The 21,270-nt window shown below is 50.5% G+C and overlaps 5 protein-coding genes across 5 annotated transcripts; 4 read left to right on the top strand and 1 right to left on the bottom strand.

Moving 5' to 3' along the window:
• Positions 1 to 30: 30 nt before the first annotated feature.
• On the top strand, positions 31 to 1,904 carry GGI43DRAFT_401060 (Rho family GTPase CDC42). The gene is made up of 3 exons (XM_083205523.1): positions 31 to 448; positions 711 to 1,089; positions 1,158 to 1,904. The coding sequence occupies exons 1-3, from the start codon at positions 246 to 248 to the stop codon at positions 1,221 to 1,223; spliced, it is 648 nt and encodes a 215-aa protein (XP_083062092.1). The 5' UTR covers positions 31 to 245; the 3' UTR covers positions 1,224 to 1,904.
• A 747-nt stretch (positions 1,905 to 2,651) lies between these two features.
• On the top strand, positions 2,652 to 4,836 carry GGI43DRAFT_331053 (agmatinase). Its single transcript, XM_083201971.1, has 4 exons — positions 2,652 to 2,956; positions 3,039 to 3,165; positions 3,231 to 3,560; positions 3,629 to 4,836. The coding sequence occupies exons 1-4, from the start codon at positions 2,825 to 2,827 to the stop codon at positions 4,216 to 4,218; spliced, it is 1,179 nt and encodes a 392-aa protein (XP_083062091.1). The 5' UTR covers positions 2,652 to 2,824; the 3' UTR covers positions 4,219 to 4,836.
• A 3,907-nt stretch (positions 4,837 to 8,743) lies between these two features.
• On the top strand, positions 8,744 to 12,151 carry GGI43DRAFT_330879 (uncharacterized protein). The gene has a single exon (XM_083201968.1). The coding sequence runs from the start codon at positions 9,286 to 9,288 to the stop codon at positions 11,644 to 11,646; it is 2,361 nt and encodes a 786-aa protein (XP_083062090.1). The 5' UTR covers positions 8,744 to 9,285; the 3' UTR covers positions 11,647 to 12,151.
• Positions 12,136 to 14,461, bottom strand: GGI43DRAFT_330955 (histidine phosphatase superfamily). Its single transcript, XM_083201969.1, has one exon. The coding sequence runs from the start codon at positions 14,232 to 14,234 to the stop codon at positions 12,657 to 12,659; it is 1,578 nt and encodes a 525-aa protein (XP_083062089.1). The 5' UTR covers positions 14,235 to 14,461; the 3' UTR covers positions 12,136 to 12,656.
• Positions 14,462 to 17,048: 2,587 nt separating this feature from the next.
• GGI43DRAFT_330872 (uncharacterized protein) lies at positions 17,049 to 20,182 on the top strand. The gene has a single exon (XM_083201967.1). It carries the CDS (start codon positions 17,270 to 17,272, stop codon positions 19,796 to 19,798), a length of 2,529 nt encoding a protein of 842 aa, XP_083062088.1. The 5' UTR covers positions 17,049 to 17,269; the 3' UTR covers positions 19,799 to 20,182.
• The last annotated feature ends 1,088 nt before the right edge of the window (positions 20,183 to 21,270 follow it).

Below are 21,270 nucleotides of genomic sequence, written 5' to 3'. Positions count from 1 at the left end.
CCATGGTGGTCGCAACCATCAAGTACGAATCTGCAAGCCCCTCTGCCATCCTGCATTCCATTCCCCCTTTGCATCAGCTCTACCGCTCTTCTATCGCCGCATCGCCTCAGCTTGTTTTTTTTCTGGTCCTCTCCTTCAAGCGACGCTGCGATGTCGGCATCACAGGGCGCTTTGTTGATCCCTAAGATGTCATCCGTCCTGGCACGCTGACAGGGAGGGGGGGGGGGGCGGTCAATGAAGCTGCAATGGCCCTTTTCCTCTTTCTGCACCCCCCATCTTCGGCTCAACCTGCATTTTCTTGCTCGCTAACATGGCAATTCGCTTCCAGGTGCGTTGTCGTCGGCGACGGTGCCGTCGGCAAGACATGTCTTCTCATCAGCTACACCACCAACAAATTCCCCTCGGAATACGTGCCGACCGTTTTCGACAACTATGCCGTCACCGTAATGTGAGTGGTTCTCCTAGCCATCCCATCCCCCCTTCTGAAATGGAGAGAGAGCGAGTCAAAGACGGACGCTTCGAGTTTTGGCGATTGGATATGTTTGATTTTCAGGCGTCGCGCATTGAGCGAGCACGGGGGAAAATACAGACAAACAAAATCCAACATTCTGCTGAGCGGAAAGACGGTCTACGACGGCTCTTGGCGAAATATTTTTATCGAATCAATGGCCCTCATCTATAGGACTCAGTGGCTGACTTGCGCTGAATAGGATCGGTGATGAGCCCTATACCCTAGGACTGTTCGATACCGCTGGACAGGAAGATTATGACCGTCTGCGTCCTCTCTCATACCCCCAAACCGACGTTTTCCTCGTCTGCTTCAGCGTCACCTCCCCCGCATCGTTCGAAAACGTTCGCGAGAAGTGGTTCCCCGAGGTTCACCACCACTGCCCTGGCGTTCCCTGCCTCATTGTTGGAACTCAGGTCGATTTGAGAGATGACAATAGCGTCAAAGACAAGCTTGCCAAGCAGAGGATGGCCCCTGTCCGCCGAGAGGACGGTGAGCGTATGGCGAAGGACCTCGGCGCGGTTAAATATGTCGAGTGCAGTGCGTTGACGCAGTACAAGCTCAAGGATGTGTTTGACGAGGTAGGTTGTGTTGGAAGAGAATTTTTCCTTTTTCAAAAAAGAGCATCACCGCTAACAATTTTTTCCAGGCCATCGTTGCTGCTTTGGAGCCTCCGGCACCCAAGAAAAAATCTCACAAGTGCCTTGTTCTATAAACCACAGCCTCAAGGAATTGCTTCATAGGATATTGCCATTGTTTCACTCGGTGGTCAGTTGACCAGAAGGGATGGGTTCTGGATAATTGGGACGAGGTCAATTGGAGATGAGGGTGTGTGTTTGGACGGAGCGAATAGACTTGGAACTGGGCTCTGTCTACCCATGATGGCTGGTATCACTGGCGAATAGAGAGGGGAGCCGTTTCCGTTTTTTTTCTCTGGCTTTCGAGCCAAGGAAGAAATATGCCTCTGGATTTTCCCTTGTGCCTGGCGATATCAAGGCATGGATTCCCTTCCACGATGGGTATGAAATGGGATGGTGGCTAGAGCTCCCTGGATGCGGTCTGCTGTGTCGCTGGCAGTCCTTGCCGTATTTCTCCGTCATTTCTCGATGGCCTCGAGACCAGAGACCGGATCTACGTTCCTGTCTATTCTTGTTTCTCTCTATATTTTGGGCCAGGGAACTTATAAAATGCAGACAGGCATGTTTCGATGGGAAAGTTTGGCGATTAGGAGTGCAGTTAAATTGACCGGACCTTTTGTTATGCCATTTTTTCTTTCTTACTTCATCTTGTTGTTACTCTGCCGTCGAATATGTGTCATTTGTGAAGTGGTTATTTGAAGCAGAGCTTTTTGAAGATCGTGATGCAGTTTGAACTGACAAAGGCTCTCTCTTGCCTATCATCTCTAAATCGTTGACGGTAGTGCTAGGTATGCGATCGCGTGGTCAGTTGGCTCTCTAAGGATCCTCAGCTTTCTTTTTGTTCTACTGTGTTCAATATCTATATTCATTGGTAAGACAACAGTAAGTACAAGATATGCAAGAATTGATTAGAACTGGCAACTAGGCCTCGGCAACCGTTGGATGGTTTTCAATCTCCCCGCGTTTTCTCTTTCTCTAGTGACGTGTAGCATTGCCCCATTACACTAGCATAAAGTGCCTCTGAAGATCTGCAAGCGCAAAACTGAGGATTTGTAATGACCGTATTAACAGCTAGTATCTGCCGTGGCCTTGGAGTTGCCAAACGTGTGTTGAAGGGTGTTATCTATCACGATGACCTCTCTAAATATGTCTGTTTTGTTGTTCTTGAACGACGCTCCTCCTAAGATGGCAGTTCGGGCTCGCTGCATGTATGTGGTATTGAAAGAGGGACTTCTCCACCAGTGCTTTGAGTATTTGATGCTCATAGGATACAACTACTCGGCGATACAGGAGGGGCCAATGAAGGGTAGGGAGACGGGACAACTTGAATAATAACTTGTATTTTATCGACTGGATTTATATGTATGATTTTTTTTTTTATTTTCATCTATATGATAATCTTTCCCTTTCTTTCTGGGTTTCGTCGAGAGGGTGATGTGAAGATTGCATGGTATTGAGGATTGGCGGGTGGCGCTTCTTTATCAGGTAGTTGTGACGTCGATGGGGAGGTTTTGGGTGTATACATCATATATAAATCCCGAGTGACATGCTTTTTTGGTTTGTGAGATTGAATCTTATTTACTTCTACAATCTTCTTATTCATGATTTGAAATTAAACATTATTCTTATCATTCCCTGCTGAAATATAGCACTAGCGAATAAGAAGAAGTTGGACAACATGAAGTCGGCTGTGCTGCTGAGCTGGCTTTTCTGGGGTAGCATGTCGGCGGGGTGCGGGCACGATAAGCATGACGGGAGGGAATGGACAAAAGAGGAGCTGGCTGAGCTGGAGGCAAAATGGGGCACTGATGTGAGTTTTTCTGCTGCATCTAAGCAACGAGTAATGAATGGGCCTTTTAACTGACTCTGTTTGAATCATTTCTGTTTGTTAGTGGTCGTTTAGTGGATTTGGGTCGTTTGCGCATTTGGAATATGTCAAGTGTTTGACAAACCCCGCTGAGAAGTTTGATATTGCCATTGTTGGAGCTCCATTCGATACGGCTGTGAGTTATCGGCCAGGTGCGTTTAATGTCTACTAGTGAAATTGAAAATCAAAATTTGGCAGTAACTGACACTGGCTATAGGTGCTCGTTTTGGCCCCAGAGCTATCCGCCATGCCTCTGCCCGACAGACGGCTTATCGCGGGTTCAACCCTCGAGCCAACATCAACCCTTACCAGAACTGGGCCAAGATTGTTGACTGCGGCGATATTCCCATTACACCCTTTGACAATGACATTGCTAGGGAACAAATGACGCAGGCGCTCAAGGAGCTGGGGAAGAGAGGGACTGTTTCGACGCTGAGCTCGAAGCCAAAGATTGTGACGCTGGGTGGTGATCATAGCCTTTCGCTGCCTGCGTTGAGGGCGTTGAAAGAGATATATGGGAGACCTGTTCGGGTACTTCACTTTGATGGTAAGTGTTTTAAAGACTGGTAGCTTGTATTGATAACTGGTTTTGATGTTTATGCTAAGTGAGGATAGCCCATCTGGACACTTGGAACCCGGCTGGATATCCCTCCCACTGGGGTTCAACTCACTTCAATCACGGCTCCATGTTCTGGATGGCCACCCAAGAAGGCCTCCTCACCAACGCCACCGACTCACCATCTGTTCACGCCGGCTTGCGCACACGCCTCAGCGGCGTCACTGCCTTTGACCATGAAGACGATGAGGCACAAAACTGGATCCGTTTCTCGGCAGATGACATCGACGACATTGGCACGGCGGGTATCATCGAGGGCATCATGAGGGTGTTGGGCACAGAAGAGCCCGTGTACTTGTCTCTGGACATTGATGTATTGGATCCGGCATTTGCTCCGGGGACGGGAACGCCGGAGCCGGGGGGATGGACGACGAGGGAGCTGATTCGGATCTTGAGGGGGGTGGAAGGGTTGAATCTTGTGGGTGCGGATGTGGTGGAAGTTGCGCCGGCATATCAGGGGCAAGGGGAGGAGACGGCTCTGGCGGCGGCACAGGCGGTTTATGAGATTGTGAGTTCGATGGTAAAGAGGGGGATGGGGGAGATGGGGAAGGAGAAGGAAGAAGAGGTTGGAGGGAAGGATGAACTGTGAAGTGAGATGGTATTGATGTTCTGGGGGTTGACGGAACAATTATGACTGAATGAATTAACGACTTCTTATTCTTTGCTTCCTGAGAGCAATATAGGTTTCAACAAGATGAGTTGTTCTCCGTAGAAACTATCGAAATAGTATATGTATATGCATGAATCTATGATGTGTGTGGAGCAGGTAGATCAAGAACTTGAGTCGATGTTCTGCTCTCTAAATTTGCCATATTAAATTCATATTCTCAAGTATCTAGATACAGTATCAATTACGAATTTCCTTAAATAGAAGCCGAGTTTACCACACCATCGTTGATGCGGAGAATAAAACAGTGACATGCCGTTGATCTCTACAACTATTGCCCGTATTACTATGCCCTCCAGTGGCACTAAAGATCGGAACTACGCATTGACCAATGTCAGTTGGACAGTCTCCTTTTCTTGTTGACCTAAAACCGCCAACTAATGGATAGTTTAATGACGCTTGTTTAGTTCTCGTTTGCTAGTTTCCTTAGCTGTAGCTTTTTTTTTCTCTCTCGTACGCTTCGAATTCTAGCGAGCAAGCCACGCCCATTACTCGGTCACCGAAAGGAACATGCAATTGTGGAAATTAATGGCGCCAAGTAATCCTTTAGGCACACAGTGCTAAGTGTCTGGGGCTCAATATCTTGGCCTCAAAGACGTGGGCGGAGCCCTAATCGCATAACTGATCGGTGATATGGATGGTTGTGGCATTGCGGCTGCAGTGTTCAGTTCAGTTCAGTTCAGTTCAGTGCTCCATGATTCGTGAGCAGCACATCGAGATGAGCAGCTGGAGGCAGTATGCTTTATCAAGGCAGATCGATATCGATCAATGCAGGAGTCGGTAAATCATCTACTGCAAGTGGCTCCATCCCCGCATGGCATTATATTGCAGGGCCATTTTTCACATCTTGTTCCCTTTCTCACGCATCGTCACGATTAATGCGACCTACGTGTATTCTTCCCGCATTGGCGTCGGGCGGTTATGCAAGGTACCAGCAGACGGCCACTGCGATAATGCGGAGTTGCCAGCGGCCTGCCTGGAAACGGCTAAGGCCCTGTGCTGCAAGAGCGCCTTATTTTTAGAGAGTAGAGCTTGAAAAAACTCGGCACGGTTACTGTACTCGAAAATTGCCACATGTTACCTGGCCCCCTTTAGTGCTAATGTAATGGCCGAGAATCGCCCATTGTCGTACGAAGAGTAAATTTCTCCGAGGCCAAGATGATGATTTGGCAAGTGTTAAAGAGCCCAGATGCAAGTAATATTAGCAGGTACTATAAAAGCAAGCAGCGGTATCACACAGCCACGACCCCCTTCCGATCTAGCCGTCATGCCATAGAGCTTGTCTCGTGGTATCCTGGGGGTGCTTCGTTTCACCCACGGTTCAGAGGCCTGCTCATGGCAATGCCCACAGACTCCGCACGATGGGTGGTTCCGGCACCACTTGAGTTGTATTATTGTTGGAGAATGGGGGTCTTTGTATTTGCTTTCATACAGCGTAATCGTGCTAGGGCCGTTGCTATTATTGCATCTAGCGGCCGCTTTCGTTGAAGCCACTTTGCTGGCTCACAAGAGCCGTCTCATTGTTGGCTCTAGGGCCCCCGTTTGCATGCATCGTTGGTTCCTGTATCGTTGTAAACTGTAAAATGAAAATACGAGCCGAGCTACTTGGGAAATGAAATGAAGTTCAAGCCGTGGTTGCAATCGAATTAAAGGCATTGCGTGCAGCTTGGACTGGACTGGACCCTGGGCCCAAGTCCTGCCGCCACTGGAGCTGGGACGGCGGCGCATTCCGAGCTCGTCAAGGCAGCCCTGGCAAAATGCAACATCACGCAGCAGCAGATTGTTGTCCACCGAAGCTACAAGGAGGGAGGCAAGGCAAGGTGCAGAGTACACCGCACTGCATGCCACTATTACCGCTAGCACTTTGTAATGAGGGCAGTAGTACTCCGTAGCAGCAGCAAGAAAAGCGATGCTGCTGCAGCACCACCACGAGACTGGCACTAATACGCGACCAAGCCTCTACAGGCACGCGGGGCTAGACGCAGTGAATAAGATGACAATGGGGTTGTCCTGCATGAGGCGGCGAAATTGTATGCGGTAGAATCGCTAGAACGCGGTCAAGATGGAGAAGCCCAGCGAACCGCGCAAGCCATGGCTGCACCTAGGATTCTTAGTACAGCCAAGTACCGCTACTGCTGAAGGCGTGGCGGTGAGAATTGCGGCTGGCGAGCCGCCCAGGCCCAATCTCCTCCTTTTGCGAGTTGCGTGTATATCTGGCTTTATGTATTTTGATTTCGCTGATGGCTTCACTGGCCGACGAGTTGATGTTGATCTCGCAACCCGATCACAGAGTGGCTCCTTGTGAGGTTGATAGCGCCAGATATCCTTGATGCTTGTTTCAACCCACGCCTTTGACATGTGAAGCGCCGCCACGCACTTTCTTTAGAGTTTACACAGCTTACACCACCAATATGCAGGGCAGCACATGAGCTTGCTTCCTGCAATTTTGATCCCATTTTATGCCGTGTATTCCCAGCTTTGACGTGGACAGCGAGCAGCCAGGAGGCGGTCCTTCAATGGTTCCTCGACCCGTCTGACAGCAACGTATGGATCCCCCTCTGCGTGTCTTTTTTGTACATGTACGAGCACTCGATGTGTGCTCCTAACCCAGTATGGAGGCTGCATCCGTCTAATCCCAGCGCGGCGAGCCAATCCCACGGCGCGATCGTGAACCTTTTTCCCAACTGGCAAATCGGCCTGCGGAAGATGCGCTGCTACCAAGCTGTACTACTACTGTACTGTATCGAGGGTGGAAGCCTTGCGCCTGTTGCATTACTACAGTACAGTATACTAGACGGATATATGCACAGGGTGTCAGGTGCTGCCGACGTGTAATTGTCTGTGCTGTCCGTATTCTCGTGTGTAATAAATGCCATGCAAGGTATACCTGTATATCTTGCTTTCTTCGTATTAGGCGAGGCGTCGGCCACCCCAAATGTCTTCAACATTCGACGAGCAAAAAGCAAAGAGAGCACAAAAAAAGGACAAAGAAGTAGAAGAAAAAAAAAAAAGGGCCACATTCCCGCACAGCTCCACCGCGCTAAAAGGCAAAAGGAAACGCTTCGCTGGAAAAGGGCAGGGTACCGCTACAGCTGTTTCACTATGGAAGGATACATTGAGGAGCGTGCGGTTGCCCCCCAAAAAAAAAGCTCAAGGTTCGACAAGCCTCCTGCCCCCCCTGTCAGATGGACTCTGCACGCCACTGCAACCCCTAAACCGCGCGCCAGCGGCCCTCCTCAGTGGCTCGTTAGCGCTACTAGGCGGTGGTGCAGCTGCAAACCCCTGCGCCGGGTCATTAAACTGCCACCGCAGCCAATTCCATCCCCGTCCCGTTTGGGCAACTGTCCATCTCAATAATAAAGGTCTGGCCCCGGGAGAAGCAGCATGGCGCCAAGTAGCGGGTACAAGGGAGGGTACATGAGCTGCTGCCTTTTACAGGCACCATGTGCTCTTGTAGCGCACCAGTAGGCAGTGGCCAGGTTATTAACGATGGAATCTGTGACTCTTTATTTAATATATTTGCAATAATTAAACATACATGCATAGTTATCTACTAGGCTGTTTAATTCATGATATCTCTCAGCCGTAGCTACTTTCTTTGCTGCTGCTGCTGTTTTAAGAAGTCTCTTCTCGCTGCTGTAGTGCTGTATTACTGTACTGCTTCGAGCTGCACAGCACCACTCGTACGTACCCCCTTGTACCAGGTACGTCCACGGGTACAGGTACAGGGAAACTGGTCACCACCTAACCAATCCAATCCAAATCCAATCCAACCCCCTGCTCTCTTCTCGTCCTCTTCTCTCTTTCGCTTCCTCTCCTGTCTGTCCCTCCACTCGCTTTTCCTCCTCGTCCGCCTCCTACCTTCGTCCTTGTACGAGCTTCTGCCCGGCCCTCTTTTCTCCTAGACCTTTCAGGGTTTCTTCTAGTTTATCTTCTCCCCTTGCGGCCCCTTGCTCGCGTTGCGCTCTGCCAGAGAAAATACCCGCTGGTCCTACGAGCACGCCTCGCCTTTGGCCCGTTATTTCTGTTCATCCCTTATTGCTCTTTTCTCTTCATTTGCTCCATCGTTTCTCTCTCTTCTCTTTCTACTCTTGCTGCTCCTCTTCCTATTCTTTTTTTATCCCCCGGTCCCCGACTGAGCTTTCCTCCTACAATTTAACTGCGCCAGGCCCTAGACTGTTCGCAAACTCGACCCGTGTCGTTTCCCCTAGCTGGATCGACTGGAGCGTCTTTGAAGCCAGCAGCCTCAATCGCAGTGTTGGGAAGCCAATTGGGTCCTGACCTGTTCGCCAAAGCTCGCCGTCACCTCTGCGACAGACTGTTCCGTCTCTCGTCGACTTCGAACCGCAGCCTCGACCATTTGGCCACGTTCATTCTGCCCATATTTCTTACTAATATTATTGCTCGACTAATCCGCTTCTTCGCATATTGAGGACTTTGCCTCCCCTGCGGCCTTCTCTATTCGTCCTTCCAGCATTTGCTACCCTCGCTCACCGACACTCTTCGATTATACCCGTACCTGCTTTTCAGCTATCGGTTTTTTTCGTTACGCCGAACCACTTCGCAGCTTACGGCCCGTGTTTATGTTGTTAGGAGCTTGCATATTATTGCCTTTTTAATATCTGCAATTCTTGGAAATTGGACATTCTCGACTATCAGTTCATAATCTGCTTCGATAAAAACAACCAGACGCTTTTGCATACATACCCCCTGTCCATTCGTCGGCCCCCCTTTTTTTATATTACAGCGATTTGATCTGTGGTGGACCTCGCGACCTAGTTTGTCCAAGAGACTCGTTGCATTTTCTTTTTGGACAAGTTCGATTCTTCGCAGCAACTTAGCATTCAACGTCTGTGACCAATCGGTTGCTCGAATCTCTCCCATTCGTCTTCTGTTTTCGTGCCTTCTCCGGGCACGCTGAAATCTCTCAAAACGGCTGTTCTTGGTCACGCTGGGCGGGACTCCCTTGTCCCCCCTCACCTTCTCGGTATGCAGGAACTTAACGGATCTGCTGGCCAAGGAGCGCCGAACGGTACCAATGGTGCGCGCTTCGGCCATGCTTCCAAGCCTTCCAACAGCGATACTGGCTTTTCGCATGGAGCCTTCACCTCCAACGTCTCGGGATTTGCTGACCGTCACCCTCGTCGCGCCAACATTCCCTCGCTCAACACTCAGAACATGAGCCAGAACCAGGCCAATGGTCATGATATGACCCCAGGCACGGCCTTTGACATGCAGTTCACGCCTCTGCTCCCTTCGCAGCTGCTCCTCGGTAGCCCCTTCCAGCCTGGAAGCCCGGCCGCCTTTGGAAGCCCTCAGTTCCAGGGCCTGTCTGCTTTCCAACAGACTCAGCACCAGCAGTCCAACGGCCAACAGCACAATGGCGGCATTTCGAGCCCTGTTCAGGGCAACATGTCTCCCCAGACTTACCAGGCTCTAGTCTCTCCTTCGACCTACGGAGCGCCCTCATTCTTCCCTCCCCAGTCGCCTACTGGAGCCTATGGCATGCAGAGCCCGATTCAGCCCACGTCTCCCGTTTCCATGGGCGCTGGCGTGGTGACTGGCACCAGCCGAACCGTCTACCTGGGCAATATTCCCCCGGACACCAGCGCTGAGGAGATCTTGGGCCATGTTAGAAGCGGTCAAATCGAGTCCGTCCGCCTGCTGCCCGACAAGAACTGCGCCTTCATCTCCTTCCTGGACGCCAGCTCCGCCACCCACTTCCACTCTGATGCCATTTTGAAGAAGCTGTGTATCAAGGGTCAGGATATCAAGGTTGGCTGGGGCAAGCCATCCCAGGTCCCCACGTCCGTCGCGCTTGCTGTCCAGCAGTCTGGCGCGTCCCGAAACGTCTACCTAGGCAACCTGCCTGAGGAGATCTCCGATGAGGAACTCCGCGAGGACCTTGCCAAGTTTGGTGCCATTGATACCATTAAGCTCGTTCGCGAGAAGAACATTGCTTTCGTTCACTACCTGTCTATTGCCAACGCGATCAAGGCTGTGACCCAGCTGCCTCAGGAGGCCAAGTGGCAGGCTCCCCGTCGTGTGTACTACGGCAAGGATAGATGCGCTTACGTCTCAAAAACTCAGCAGCAAAACGCCGCCCAGTACCTGGGAATCGCCCCTGGCTATGCGCACATGCTTACTGGTGCTGACCGCGACCTCATTTCCAATGCCCTCGCTCAGCAATCTGTGGCTGCGGCCGCCGTCGCCACGAGCGCTGGTGGAATGAACAACCTGGGCAACCGAACCATCTACCTCGGCAACATCCACCCTGAAACTACGATTGAGGAGATTTGCAACGTCGTCCGAGGTGGTCTGCTGCACCACATCCGCTACATCCCAGACAAGCACATCTGCTTTGTGACCTTTATTGACCCCACAGCTGCCGCGTCATTCTATGCCCTCAGCAACCTGCAGGGTCTGATGATTCACAACCGAAGACTCAAGATTGGCTGGGGCAAGCACTCTGGTGCCCTGCCACCTGCTATTGCTCTGGCTGTTAGCGGTGGAGCTTCACGTAACGTCTACATTGGCAACCTGGATGAGACTTGGACCGAGGAGCGACTGCGCCAGGACTTCACCGAGTATGGTGAGATTGAGTTGGTCAACGCTCTCCGCGAGAAGAGCTGCGCCTTTGTCAACTTCACCAACATCGCCAACGCCATCAAGGCTATTGAGGCCATTCGTGGCAAGGAGGAGTACAAGAAGTTCAAGGTCAACTTTGGAAAGGACCGATGCGGCAACGCCCCTCGCCAGGTCCAGCAGAGCTCATCTCCTCGTGGTGATGGCGTCTCCTCGCCGCCTCCCAATGGCTCACAGAACAGCGGCTCGCCATCAAACGGCAATACACCACAGCCAGCGGCAGCTCTGTTCAATGCTTCAAGCAACCCGCTGACGATGTATCTGAGCCACATGCAACAGCAGGCTCACCAGCAACAAGCGCAACAGCAGCAGATGTCGGTGCAGCAGAACATTTTGTTCAACACTGCCCAATCCAACGATCTGTCATTAGACGTTCCCCAACAGGGTCCTATTGGCGGACATGGACAGTCTGCTAGCATTTCCAATGGATATTCCATGAACGGTGGCATGTCCAATGCTACCACTATCGGTGGTCTGCTTGCCCCTGGCAACGGTCGTGGCCAGCACAGCCGCGCCGTCAGTCTCCCAGTCCTTGCGCCTGGATTCGAGAACGGAGGCATCAGCCCTTCCGAGAGCAACGGCAGCCACGGCGAGAGGCGCGGTCACCAGTACCAAGCTAGCTACGGTGGTATGGGAGCCTCTGGCTTTGGCCTGGCTATCCAGGGAGGCCTGAATGGCTGGGTGGAAGAGGAAGTGGCCAACTAAATCTAGGCCAATTGACGAATAGTAGATAGTCCCTTGCCAAGGGACTTCTCACGCATATGAACAGAGTGGGGTTATGGGGATGGATTTACCTAATTTGTTGTAATTGGCTTTGGGAGTCTTCTGCCTTGTCCTTAAATCTTTGTTTTATGGATTCCTCATTCCCACGTTTCCTATTTTTTGCATCTTTGTTCTATAACAATATTTCATAATTACTCCCTTCGGTGTACCATGTTCAAAACTTTTTTTTAAACCTTCCATTTCAATTCCCCTGAGATTTTTAACCCCCCAAAGCGCTGAGAAGAAAGGAAACTGCAAGATGTTTAAGCAACTTGGCTTAACAAGGAGATATATATATGTATATGTCTATTATCCAAGCGGCTGTTTTTACGAACCATGGCCTATCTAATAGGAAGCGAGTGTGGAATGGAATTAGGAAATGATGAAAATGCTTAAGAAAACAAAAACAAGAACAAAAAAAATCACTCAAAGAAAAGAAAAGAAGGTGAATACCGGGAGATGTAATGAATGGAAATCCCGGTGGAAGAGTTAGTTGTTAGTGAGGAGGGATACATATCTGCATGTTATGTCGTTATGGAGTTTTCCTTTGTTAATGGGGTGAATCGGCAATTGCCTAATACAATTGAATAAGATATACCAGTTTCGCTTAATATTTTTGCTTGTGTGATGAAATATTAGATTGTGGATTTGAAAGTATAAGCATGAGGTATCTTGTGTTGCAGTGATTTACAGTATTACCATCTCATCTACCATGTTTACACGCAATCCCTCCATCAAATGCTGTATATCATAATCATAGTAAACGCCTTTTCCCATCTTTTCTTTTCAACGGACCATCTACCTAACATAGCCAAAGAGACGGATCTACTTTTATTTATTTAACATCTCTCAGAGTGACATTACTATTAGCTACTATTATCAGGCTCCTGTTATTTCAAAATCAAGATATCAAACAATACTACTGCTACAGCTAATTTGTCATCAATTATTACTTAAAACCCAGCAGGCTCGGGCTTCTGAGGAAAAGCCGGGGCCTTGATGTTCATGCGGCACTGCTGCTTCCAGTCACCCGGGGTGAACTTGTCAACAATAGCTTTGAACGCGGCGAGCGTGCAGAAAGATTCGTCGCCGGGGAGGTGGCTTCCGGGCAGCTTGCAGCCGGGAATGGTGACGGGCTCGTCGTTGTAGCGCAGGCGGACAAAGTAACCTTGCATGGAGTCTTTTTGCTTGTCTGAGAGGTTGGGGGTGGGGGTTCGGCCGATGGAGGATGAAGAGGAACCACCAAGGAATGAAGGCCACCATGAGGAAGAAGATGGAGACTTTTGGGTGTTTTCGGCGTCGCGGAAGAGCTCGATGGCGATGTGGCTTGTGAATGGGGGCCAGGCGTCGGTGCCAAAGGCTCCCAGGCTGGCGAGGATGCCGGCCAGAGTGGTATCGTGACAGCCGCTGAGGCCAAATCGAAAGCTGTCTCTCTCAGTATCAACTACACTGCGGCTCCTCTTGTTCTGTGCCTGTTCGAGCTTCCCCTGGCCGGGTGTCTGCACAAACGCTTCATCGGGAAGCGGGACATTGCGTTCGGCACTGCTGACCATCCGGGCAACCACATCGCCCATCAGAGCACCAATGCCCAGTGTGCGGTACTCTTCGCTCTCCTTGTATCCGGCGTACCACTCTTCGACGCCAATCTTTTCCATGATGGATCGAGCTTTAGGATCGTAAAAGTCTTTGGGCAGCCGCGTGGCCGGGCCGTGGGCGAGCGTAGAATTGACCGTGTCCATGAGACCGCTGAGGCGGGGCCTTGCGTCAACAGCCACGCGGGGAGAATCTTCAGGCATGTACTTGCCGAGCTTCTTGGTCAGGTAGTCCATCTCAGGAGAGTCATTCCATCGCTCGGCAGCGCGGTTCGCAAAGGCCCGCGAGAGGGCAGCAAAGCGACGACAGTTGCCATCGTTGGGGAAGAGCGTCTCGTCGGCGGGCGTGCGGGCGATTATTGTTAACGGGGGAAAATCTGCAGCGCGGGTATGATGAGGGTAGAGACCTGAGAAGGCCTGCTGCATCGATTCGAGGGCACGAGGGATGGGTGTTGAGCGCAGGTAGAGGAAGTCGGCGTTGTTGATGCTGGCAGGGAGGAAGCCGAGGTGGTCGACGTAGAGCTTGCGAAGGCGTGTGCCGAGAGCGTAGGTGGTCTCGCGGCCGCGGTCGGTGAGCATGCCAAAGTCGCAGATGCCGTCGACCTCGAGCTTGTTCTTATCGTTGGGACCGGTGGCCGGGATGGCTACGTCGTCGGCACCAAAGGTCTCGAGGCGACGGCGCCACTGGACCTCGGTGAAGGTGCTGACATCGGCGTCGGCACCCGGGCCGGAGGGGCCCATGACGGCGGAGCGCAGGTGGCGGACGGCATTGCAGTAGGGCCAGTAGGCGGGGAGGCCGGTGTTTGTGAAGCGGGCGTTGATGGGGGTTCGCTCGCCGTGGCGGAGGAGGATCTGGACTTGTTGGAGGTGAAGGCGAGGAGGGTAGAGCTGCTGGAGCTCGGCGTCTGAGTATGGAGGGCGGGGCTGGAGTGTCGTCATTGTTGAGAGTCCCAGGGGAGAAGAGAGAGGGAGGATGGGAGTTTGATGGCAGGAGGAAATTGGTTCAAGATGCTGTCAGCATTGGTTGATTAATCAAGCTGTGAAAGCTGTCTAGAGCCGTTAGAGGAGGTGAGAGGTTTGGGAAGAGAAACTCGTCATTGGGAGTTGAATGTTGGTAGTGACAAGGTTCAGCCACTAGCTAGGCGTTGATGCAAAACGATGGCAGCGAAAGTGGCCCTATTGGGTGGCGTTTTGCCGAGGCATGGGGAACAAAAGCCACGTTATTATGGGGATTGATACGTTAGTCGTGCATCTATCATTCGAGCATCATATTGCAGTTGATAGCAATGAGATGGCTCATCATTTTTTGGACATCACTTGGGATAAGATTCTTAGTCTGTTTTCGATAGCCCACAGAGGGAATTTTTCCTGCTAAGCCTCATCCTGACGGAGTTTAGCATTTCAGAGCCTGTTTTTGATATATTAGGGGAGACGTAACACTTTCGCCGCAGCTCGTAAAAGCAAAATAAAACAGCCAGGGTTGATTTGATGCGAAAGGGCGTAGTTGACAATGACAAGAATTATATATAGGGCTGGAATATTTCCAGATGTGGTATGTACAAGAATAATAGTGTTTGATTCTTGGCGGCGCATATGTCCCAAATAGGCTGCGTCGCAGGGCCAATAGTGAGACAGATGTTGGTCTGAACGTAGACTCGGCCAACATTACTTAATACACAAGTGATATTTCATGGCCTATAGACTAAGAATAGATCAGTAATCGATCAAAGCCTATCTTTTATGATCTATTAGCTATACCTACGATGGGTCGGATGCGGGTATGAACGTGACTTTGCTTTATTTTGCCGCAGCCTGAAAGTGAATAACAAACCTAGGCTATTGGAGTATTGCCTTTTGCTGAAGGGATTTTTTAACGCAAGATTTGTTCAATTGTGTTTGGAAAAGGCGCCCTTGTATGATATTCAAAACAAGATTGGATGAATGAAATTATGAATTCTAGGGAATTGCCTTTTCCGTTGAACGCTTGTGCGTGCTGTATTGCATAATCTGACATGATCCGATCTTCCGGAATCTTGTTACGGCATCGACTGCGTATAGAATTAGTACCTTGTACTAGTCATTAATAGAAACAACCGTGCTCTGCCTGTAAATGTAAGCCTCCCATTATCCATCATCAATACGGCAACAATTTTCGATGCGAATGTCCGCGGCAACAACCCTCAATGCAAATGTCCGAGGCACCGAGTCCTCCACAGACGTTTACCGTCAAAATGCGGGCTGACCTAGCCTCTGCGGGCCCCCATGCAGTGCTTCCAAAAGGTCGACTTTGGGCCACATGGCTTTATCCGCGGGTCCCTGAACTTTGGATACGTGGAAAAGTAAAAAAAGAAGGGGACGAAAAGGTACGTATTACAGACAGCGTAAGCAGGGTCGAGTTCATCTAGCGTCGCATTAAGCTGCGAGCGTTGTTATTATTAGGATAGTCTTTCTGCTTAGACCGGCAACGGCCGAAAATCTGTGAGACATAGAAAAAGGAGAAACACACGTAAGCGAACGGCGTCTGCGAGCACTCACTGGCTGCAAACTGAGGTTTATCAGAATGCGGAATACAGGGCGAAGAACGAGGCTCTAGACTTTTTCCCCTCACCGTTTTGGGGCTCAATTGCCTTGCCTTCTTTTTTTACTGCAAGTATCTTAGCATCTCTATTACACAATGGCCCGACCCCCATGCAATCGTCGGAACTTGCGGTATATAAAGTAAAAGAATGGGAAAACCGGGGCGGGATCGAGTCAAGCCCAGCCGTTACGCGCCGGTCAGATGCCTCAATCACATGGGAAAATGCGGATGGAAAGTGAAGAATGACGGGGGTCGACGACGCTGCTGGCACTACTGCTTCGTATACCATGCACGATCGAAGTCGCTACGAGCAGGTGGCAGCACGCAAGGAAGAAGTAACAGAAGAAAAGATGGGAGGTTGGGGGGCTTTGGGGGGATCCCGCCCAGCCTGCTGCTCGTCTGTTTCGTCCGCCGTGCAGCGTGCAAGGGATCTCCCTGACGCAAATCGATGATTCCAATGAAATCATGGAATTACACCAACAACGAATAAGATGACCGACGGTCGCCGCACAGCCCGTCTGGCCGTGGCGCGGCTTCACTTTGCGACGATTCGAGCCAGCTTCGGGCTAGTGGCTCATCTCATGCTCATCCGTCATTCCAAATGCCCTGATAGCCAGTCTATTCCAGCCTGGACTATTCCCAACGAGATCTGAGGCTGCCCAATTGACTGCCCTATTCAGATCTGACGGGACCACGGCCTATCTGAGCTGCGCTGGAGAAACCGGCCAGCTGGCCAGTAATCAGCTCTAGCTGGGCCAGCTAAGCACCTTGGCAGCCAATCACGAAAAGGGATGCGACTTTATTTTTTTTTTTTCGATCCACGGAGCTTTTGGTTACCAAGTTCAGTTCGTTGGCCACTGCTCCAGGTTTGCGCACCGCCGGGTGGCTCGGCTTCCACAGCCCATGCCTGCACTATAAGGCTGGGATCCTTTTCTCTTGGCTTTCCTTCAGCCATTGCGTTTTACTCTCTTGCTCGTTTCGCTCAAACAGATGCTCGTGTGAACGGCTCGTCATCTTGGCACATTCAAATACGCGGATCTTATCTTGAGCCTCAGCTGTTCCTGTTTGATTTTCTCACTCTCATCCGCCATTGCATGGTTCCAGCCTACTTTCTGACTGCCTGCCTTACCCGAGCTACCGGTTCACTAAGGAAACAAACAGCATCATTGAACCAGATCTGCACCCCTTATTGGTCGATTGTCATTCACGTCATATACCGGTTCACAATAACACAATCAGCAGTCTAGAGGCCACTGTTGCCTCTGCTGCTCTGCATTTAAACTCATCTCTTTTCCCTTGGGAAGTTTCTCACTTTTTTGTAAGAGATCCTGCTGCCGATCACTCAAGTTTCGGACTGCACGGAGCGTATGGATCAAGACAGTCTCAGAAGAAAACAATGAACGCCACCAGGACAGCGCCGGGGGCACCAATGCCCCCCGGCATGCACGCCGGAGACTCTGGCGAGGAAGAGAATCTTTCAGATGACTCCATGTGTCGGGACCAAGATGACGTCCAGGCCTTTCTACAGCCTGCCATGAGCGCAGCAGCCAGTCATCTGACCTCCTTACGCACTCCCGCAACCGAGAAAGCCGCTGCACTGCAAGTTCCAGGAATCAACGGCTACTTCGATGAGCCTCAAACATACGGCGATGATGATGGAGATGGAGACACAACACCAGAAGCAACAACATCACTGCCTCAATCGACGTCTCTTCCTCTGCCGGAAACACAACTCAATGGAAAGCCTGTTCCCCAGCTAGGGTCAGTGCCCAAGACCTCGCCGCGACGACAAAGCCCGCCCTCTCCGTGGAAATCTCAGCATTCGACCAAGGATGGAAAGCCCTTTAGCGAAGCACGCGGGATTCTTCATGCAGCCTTTGAGCCTACTCGCCAGCGATCAAGATCAGCAGGCCAGGAAGCGCTGAAAAAGCTGCAGCAAGCATTCCCTTCGCATCTGCTCCCGTCATTACCCAAGGGTTTGCGACCAAGCAAATCTGACGCTTCCCGGCGTCGCGGCCACGGCTCTTCAGATTCTCCTCCTCGAAACGGACCAGGTTCACCATTAAGTTCAAACGCTGCTGCTAGTACATCTTCTGCAGCATCAAAACCGCCGCTGCTGCGTAGGACAACTTCTGACGATAGCATGTTGTATCACAGCTTGTCTCGCGCCTCTTCTCTTGGTGACGATGATCGCTTTACCGATGTTCGCGAAATGGTCAACGTGCGCTTCATGGCCATCAAGCACAGCTTGCCCGATGTACCTAATTTCAAGATACCCAACATCCCGGGCTTGGCTGGACTGCAGGCCATATCCAGGAGATCCACCATATCCCTCAATGGCATCTTTTCCAACGAAAATTCTTCCAAGCAGAACCTCGAAACTCCCAAGGAAGCCCCCAAGGAAATTCCCACTGATGATTCAGAACGTCTTGATCGTGTGTTGGAGGAACTGACGGGTGATATTGTCGTCATGGGAGGCTATCGTGGATCAGTATTGCGATCCGCTGAACCGCCGCACCAACAGCTCTGGGCGCCGGTCAAGCTTGGGCTCAATTTGCGAAAGGCGAACCTAGAAGTAGGCCTGGATGACGAAGACGAGGAGACAATGGAGGAGCGCATCTTCCCATCCGGCATGCTGAAGCACATTGGCCCCATCGACATCTCGCGCAAGTTTTTCAAGAAGCTGCGCTCATGCGAAAACGCGAGGACGGGGCGTCTCCGTGTGTGGGATTATGGTTACGACTGGCGTCTCAGCCCTTCTCGGTTATCAAAGGGGCTCTTGGAGTTCCTTCGGACGCTGCCCTCGAACCAGCCCGGCGTACCGATTGAGTCTCGCGGCGCCACCGTCATTGCGCACAGCTTGGGCGGTCTCATCACTCGCCACGCAGTTAACCAGCAACCGGACCTGTTTGCCGGTGTGCTTTACTGCGGAACTCCCATGCGGGCCGTCAACATCCTGGGCCCGATGCGCAATGGCGACGCTGTGCTGTTCAACGACAAACTACTCACGGCGCAGGTCAACTTTTCCATCCGCACATCATTTGCTCTGCTACCTGATGATGGCTTCCTCTTCCTGGACAAGTACACTGGCGAAGAATATACCGTCGACTTCTTCGAACCGGAGAACTGGGTCAAGTATTCTCTAAGCCCCTGCGTGGCACCGCCTCTGCCGCCGTATAATGTTCATCCTCAGCATTCGCCCCTAGCTGCCTTTTTCCCCAATGCACTGCTGCGACCTAGCAAATCTGACAAGAGGCGGAATTCAATGTCGGGACCTGACCCGGCCAGCAAAGATGATGCCGCAACCAACAACAATCCCCAAGGACGTGCTTCCATGGCGCCGCAATTTGGTGGTAGTGGTGGCCGTAAACCCCAGAATCACCGCCACACCTTGAGCATCCCGCCCTCTCAAGCTCCCTACCCTCACGACAGCAACTTGCCTCCATCTCCTCCGTCGCCATCCATCGACCCAGTACTCTTCCGCCGCAACTACGAATATCTCACCCGCACACTCGCATCCGTCAAGCAGTTCCGGTCCGAACTGGCTCATAACCCAGCCCACCAAGACGCCAACGCATATCCTCCCCTAGCAGTCATCTACGGGAAGAGCATTCCAACCGTATATGCAGCTCGAGTCAACGGCCGCGATGGCATTCCTTGCTCTGATGCATACGACGAGTTGGTTTTCCGACCTGGTGATGGTGTGGTGCTTGCCAGGGAGAGCATGTTACCCGAGGGATACTCTATTGCAAAGGGTGGGAGAGTGAGCACTGATCGAGGACATGTTTCGATTTTGACCGATATGCCGGCTTTGGGAAAAGCTTTGGGGGCGCTGTTGAGAGGAAGACGAAAGGGAATTGGATATGGATCGGACCCCACAGCAGCAGCAGCAGCAGCATCGCCGACAACACAGCACGCCAATTGATCATGGGCTTCAACTCACTCGTCTATTTTTTATCGCATTTCTTTCAAATCGCATGGCGTCACTGAAAGGGGAAGCTAGATGCACATATCATCAACACATGTATAAATCTCCTATTCCACATATTTTAGCATGGGCGTTTCGTTTCGTTTTTGTTTCATTTCAAATCATATGGCATATGAAATGGGGGAGGGGGAAATGGGCATCAAGCAGCGAAAATCATGTCACATCACACCACGTCATGTCATACATCTCATATCTCATCAACAATCATACCCCTTACGTAGCATTTTTTACATTTTTCGTATACCCATAGTTTTGCATATATGATTGGTATTAACTACCAATCATATTTCATTGCTTTAAAAATAAGAAAGAAGAGAAAAAAGAAATAACAATATTGACTTGATTTGATAATGCTGTGATTCATTTATATCCTGTAATTGCCATATATATCCATTTTCCCCTTCCTTTATGCTATGTAGAACCACTGTCTATCTGGTACCCTGATACCCTCACCAGAATTAGTAAGCTTAGAATAGTGTTACGAAGCCAGGGCAATTACAAAAGGGCAGAAGTAATGTTTCAGCGCGCTTTAGAAGGAAGGGAGAAGATGCTTGGGGCAGAGCACCTTAATATAATCGCCAGTGTTACTGACCTTGGATTAGTGCTGTGGAAACAGGGCCATTAAAAAAAGGCAGAAGCAATGCTTCAGCATGCTCTGCAAGGAATGGAGAAGGAGCAGGGCAATTACAATGTTCTAGCGCGCTTTAGAAAGAAGGCAGAGGGTGCTTGGAGCAGAGCACCCTGATACACTTATCAGTATTAATAACCTTGAATTATTATTAAAATGGAAGGATAAGTGAACATCCTAGATTCTACAACTTAATAGTTGTTTGTATATACTTTAGTGGTATCCTTGAAATTAAAAGAGTCCTGTCTAATATACGCTACTTGGCTTAAAGCCTTGAGGTAATAGAAAGTACTTCTATAATATATACTACCCTATTCCTCCTGGGTATAGGGAGATAATCTACATTTACCTATTACTGTTACTGCTACTGTTACTGTGACTTACTAGTACTTTTTTTTTTGCTGCTTTCTTTAATGCTTTCTTCCTTTTATCCCTTGTTCGCTAAAAAGAAAAAGTTAGGTCTTTTGACTGAGAGCTTTCTTAGCTTTATTGATGTCCTTTTTAGCTTTCTTAGACAAACGGGGACTTCTCCTGTTGTATTTCTTCCCCTCTGGCCTTGCAAAAGCAACCCTAGCTTCGCTAGAGTCGACGATCTCAGCCCGATCCGTGGTTATAGCACTCGCAGCTTTTAGGATTTTCGTGATCGCTGTGCCTTTCTTTTATTCTCTAGGCATCTTGACCAACTAAAAGACTACAGTTAGTTGAGAGGTTATTCTCTATTGCGAGGCTGCCTTACTGTATCGTAAGTGATGCTTTGACGGACCTTTACAGCGCACCTTCC

The sequence above is a fragment of the Trichoderma evansii genome, assembly GCF_050947405.1.
Source record: "Trichoderma evansii strain SZMC 28006 chromosome Unknown GGI43scaffold_6, whole genome shotgun sequence".
Taxonomy (NCBI): domain Eukaryota; kingdom Fungi; phylum Ascomycota; class Sordariomycetes; order Hypocreales; family Hypocreaceae; genus Trichoderma; species Trichoderma evansii.
Note: the sequence above shows the minus strand (reverse complement) of the source record. Positions and strands in the feature narration are given on the sequence as shown.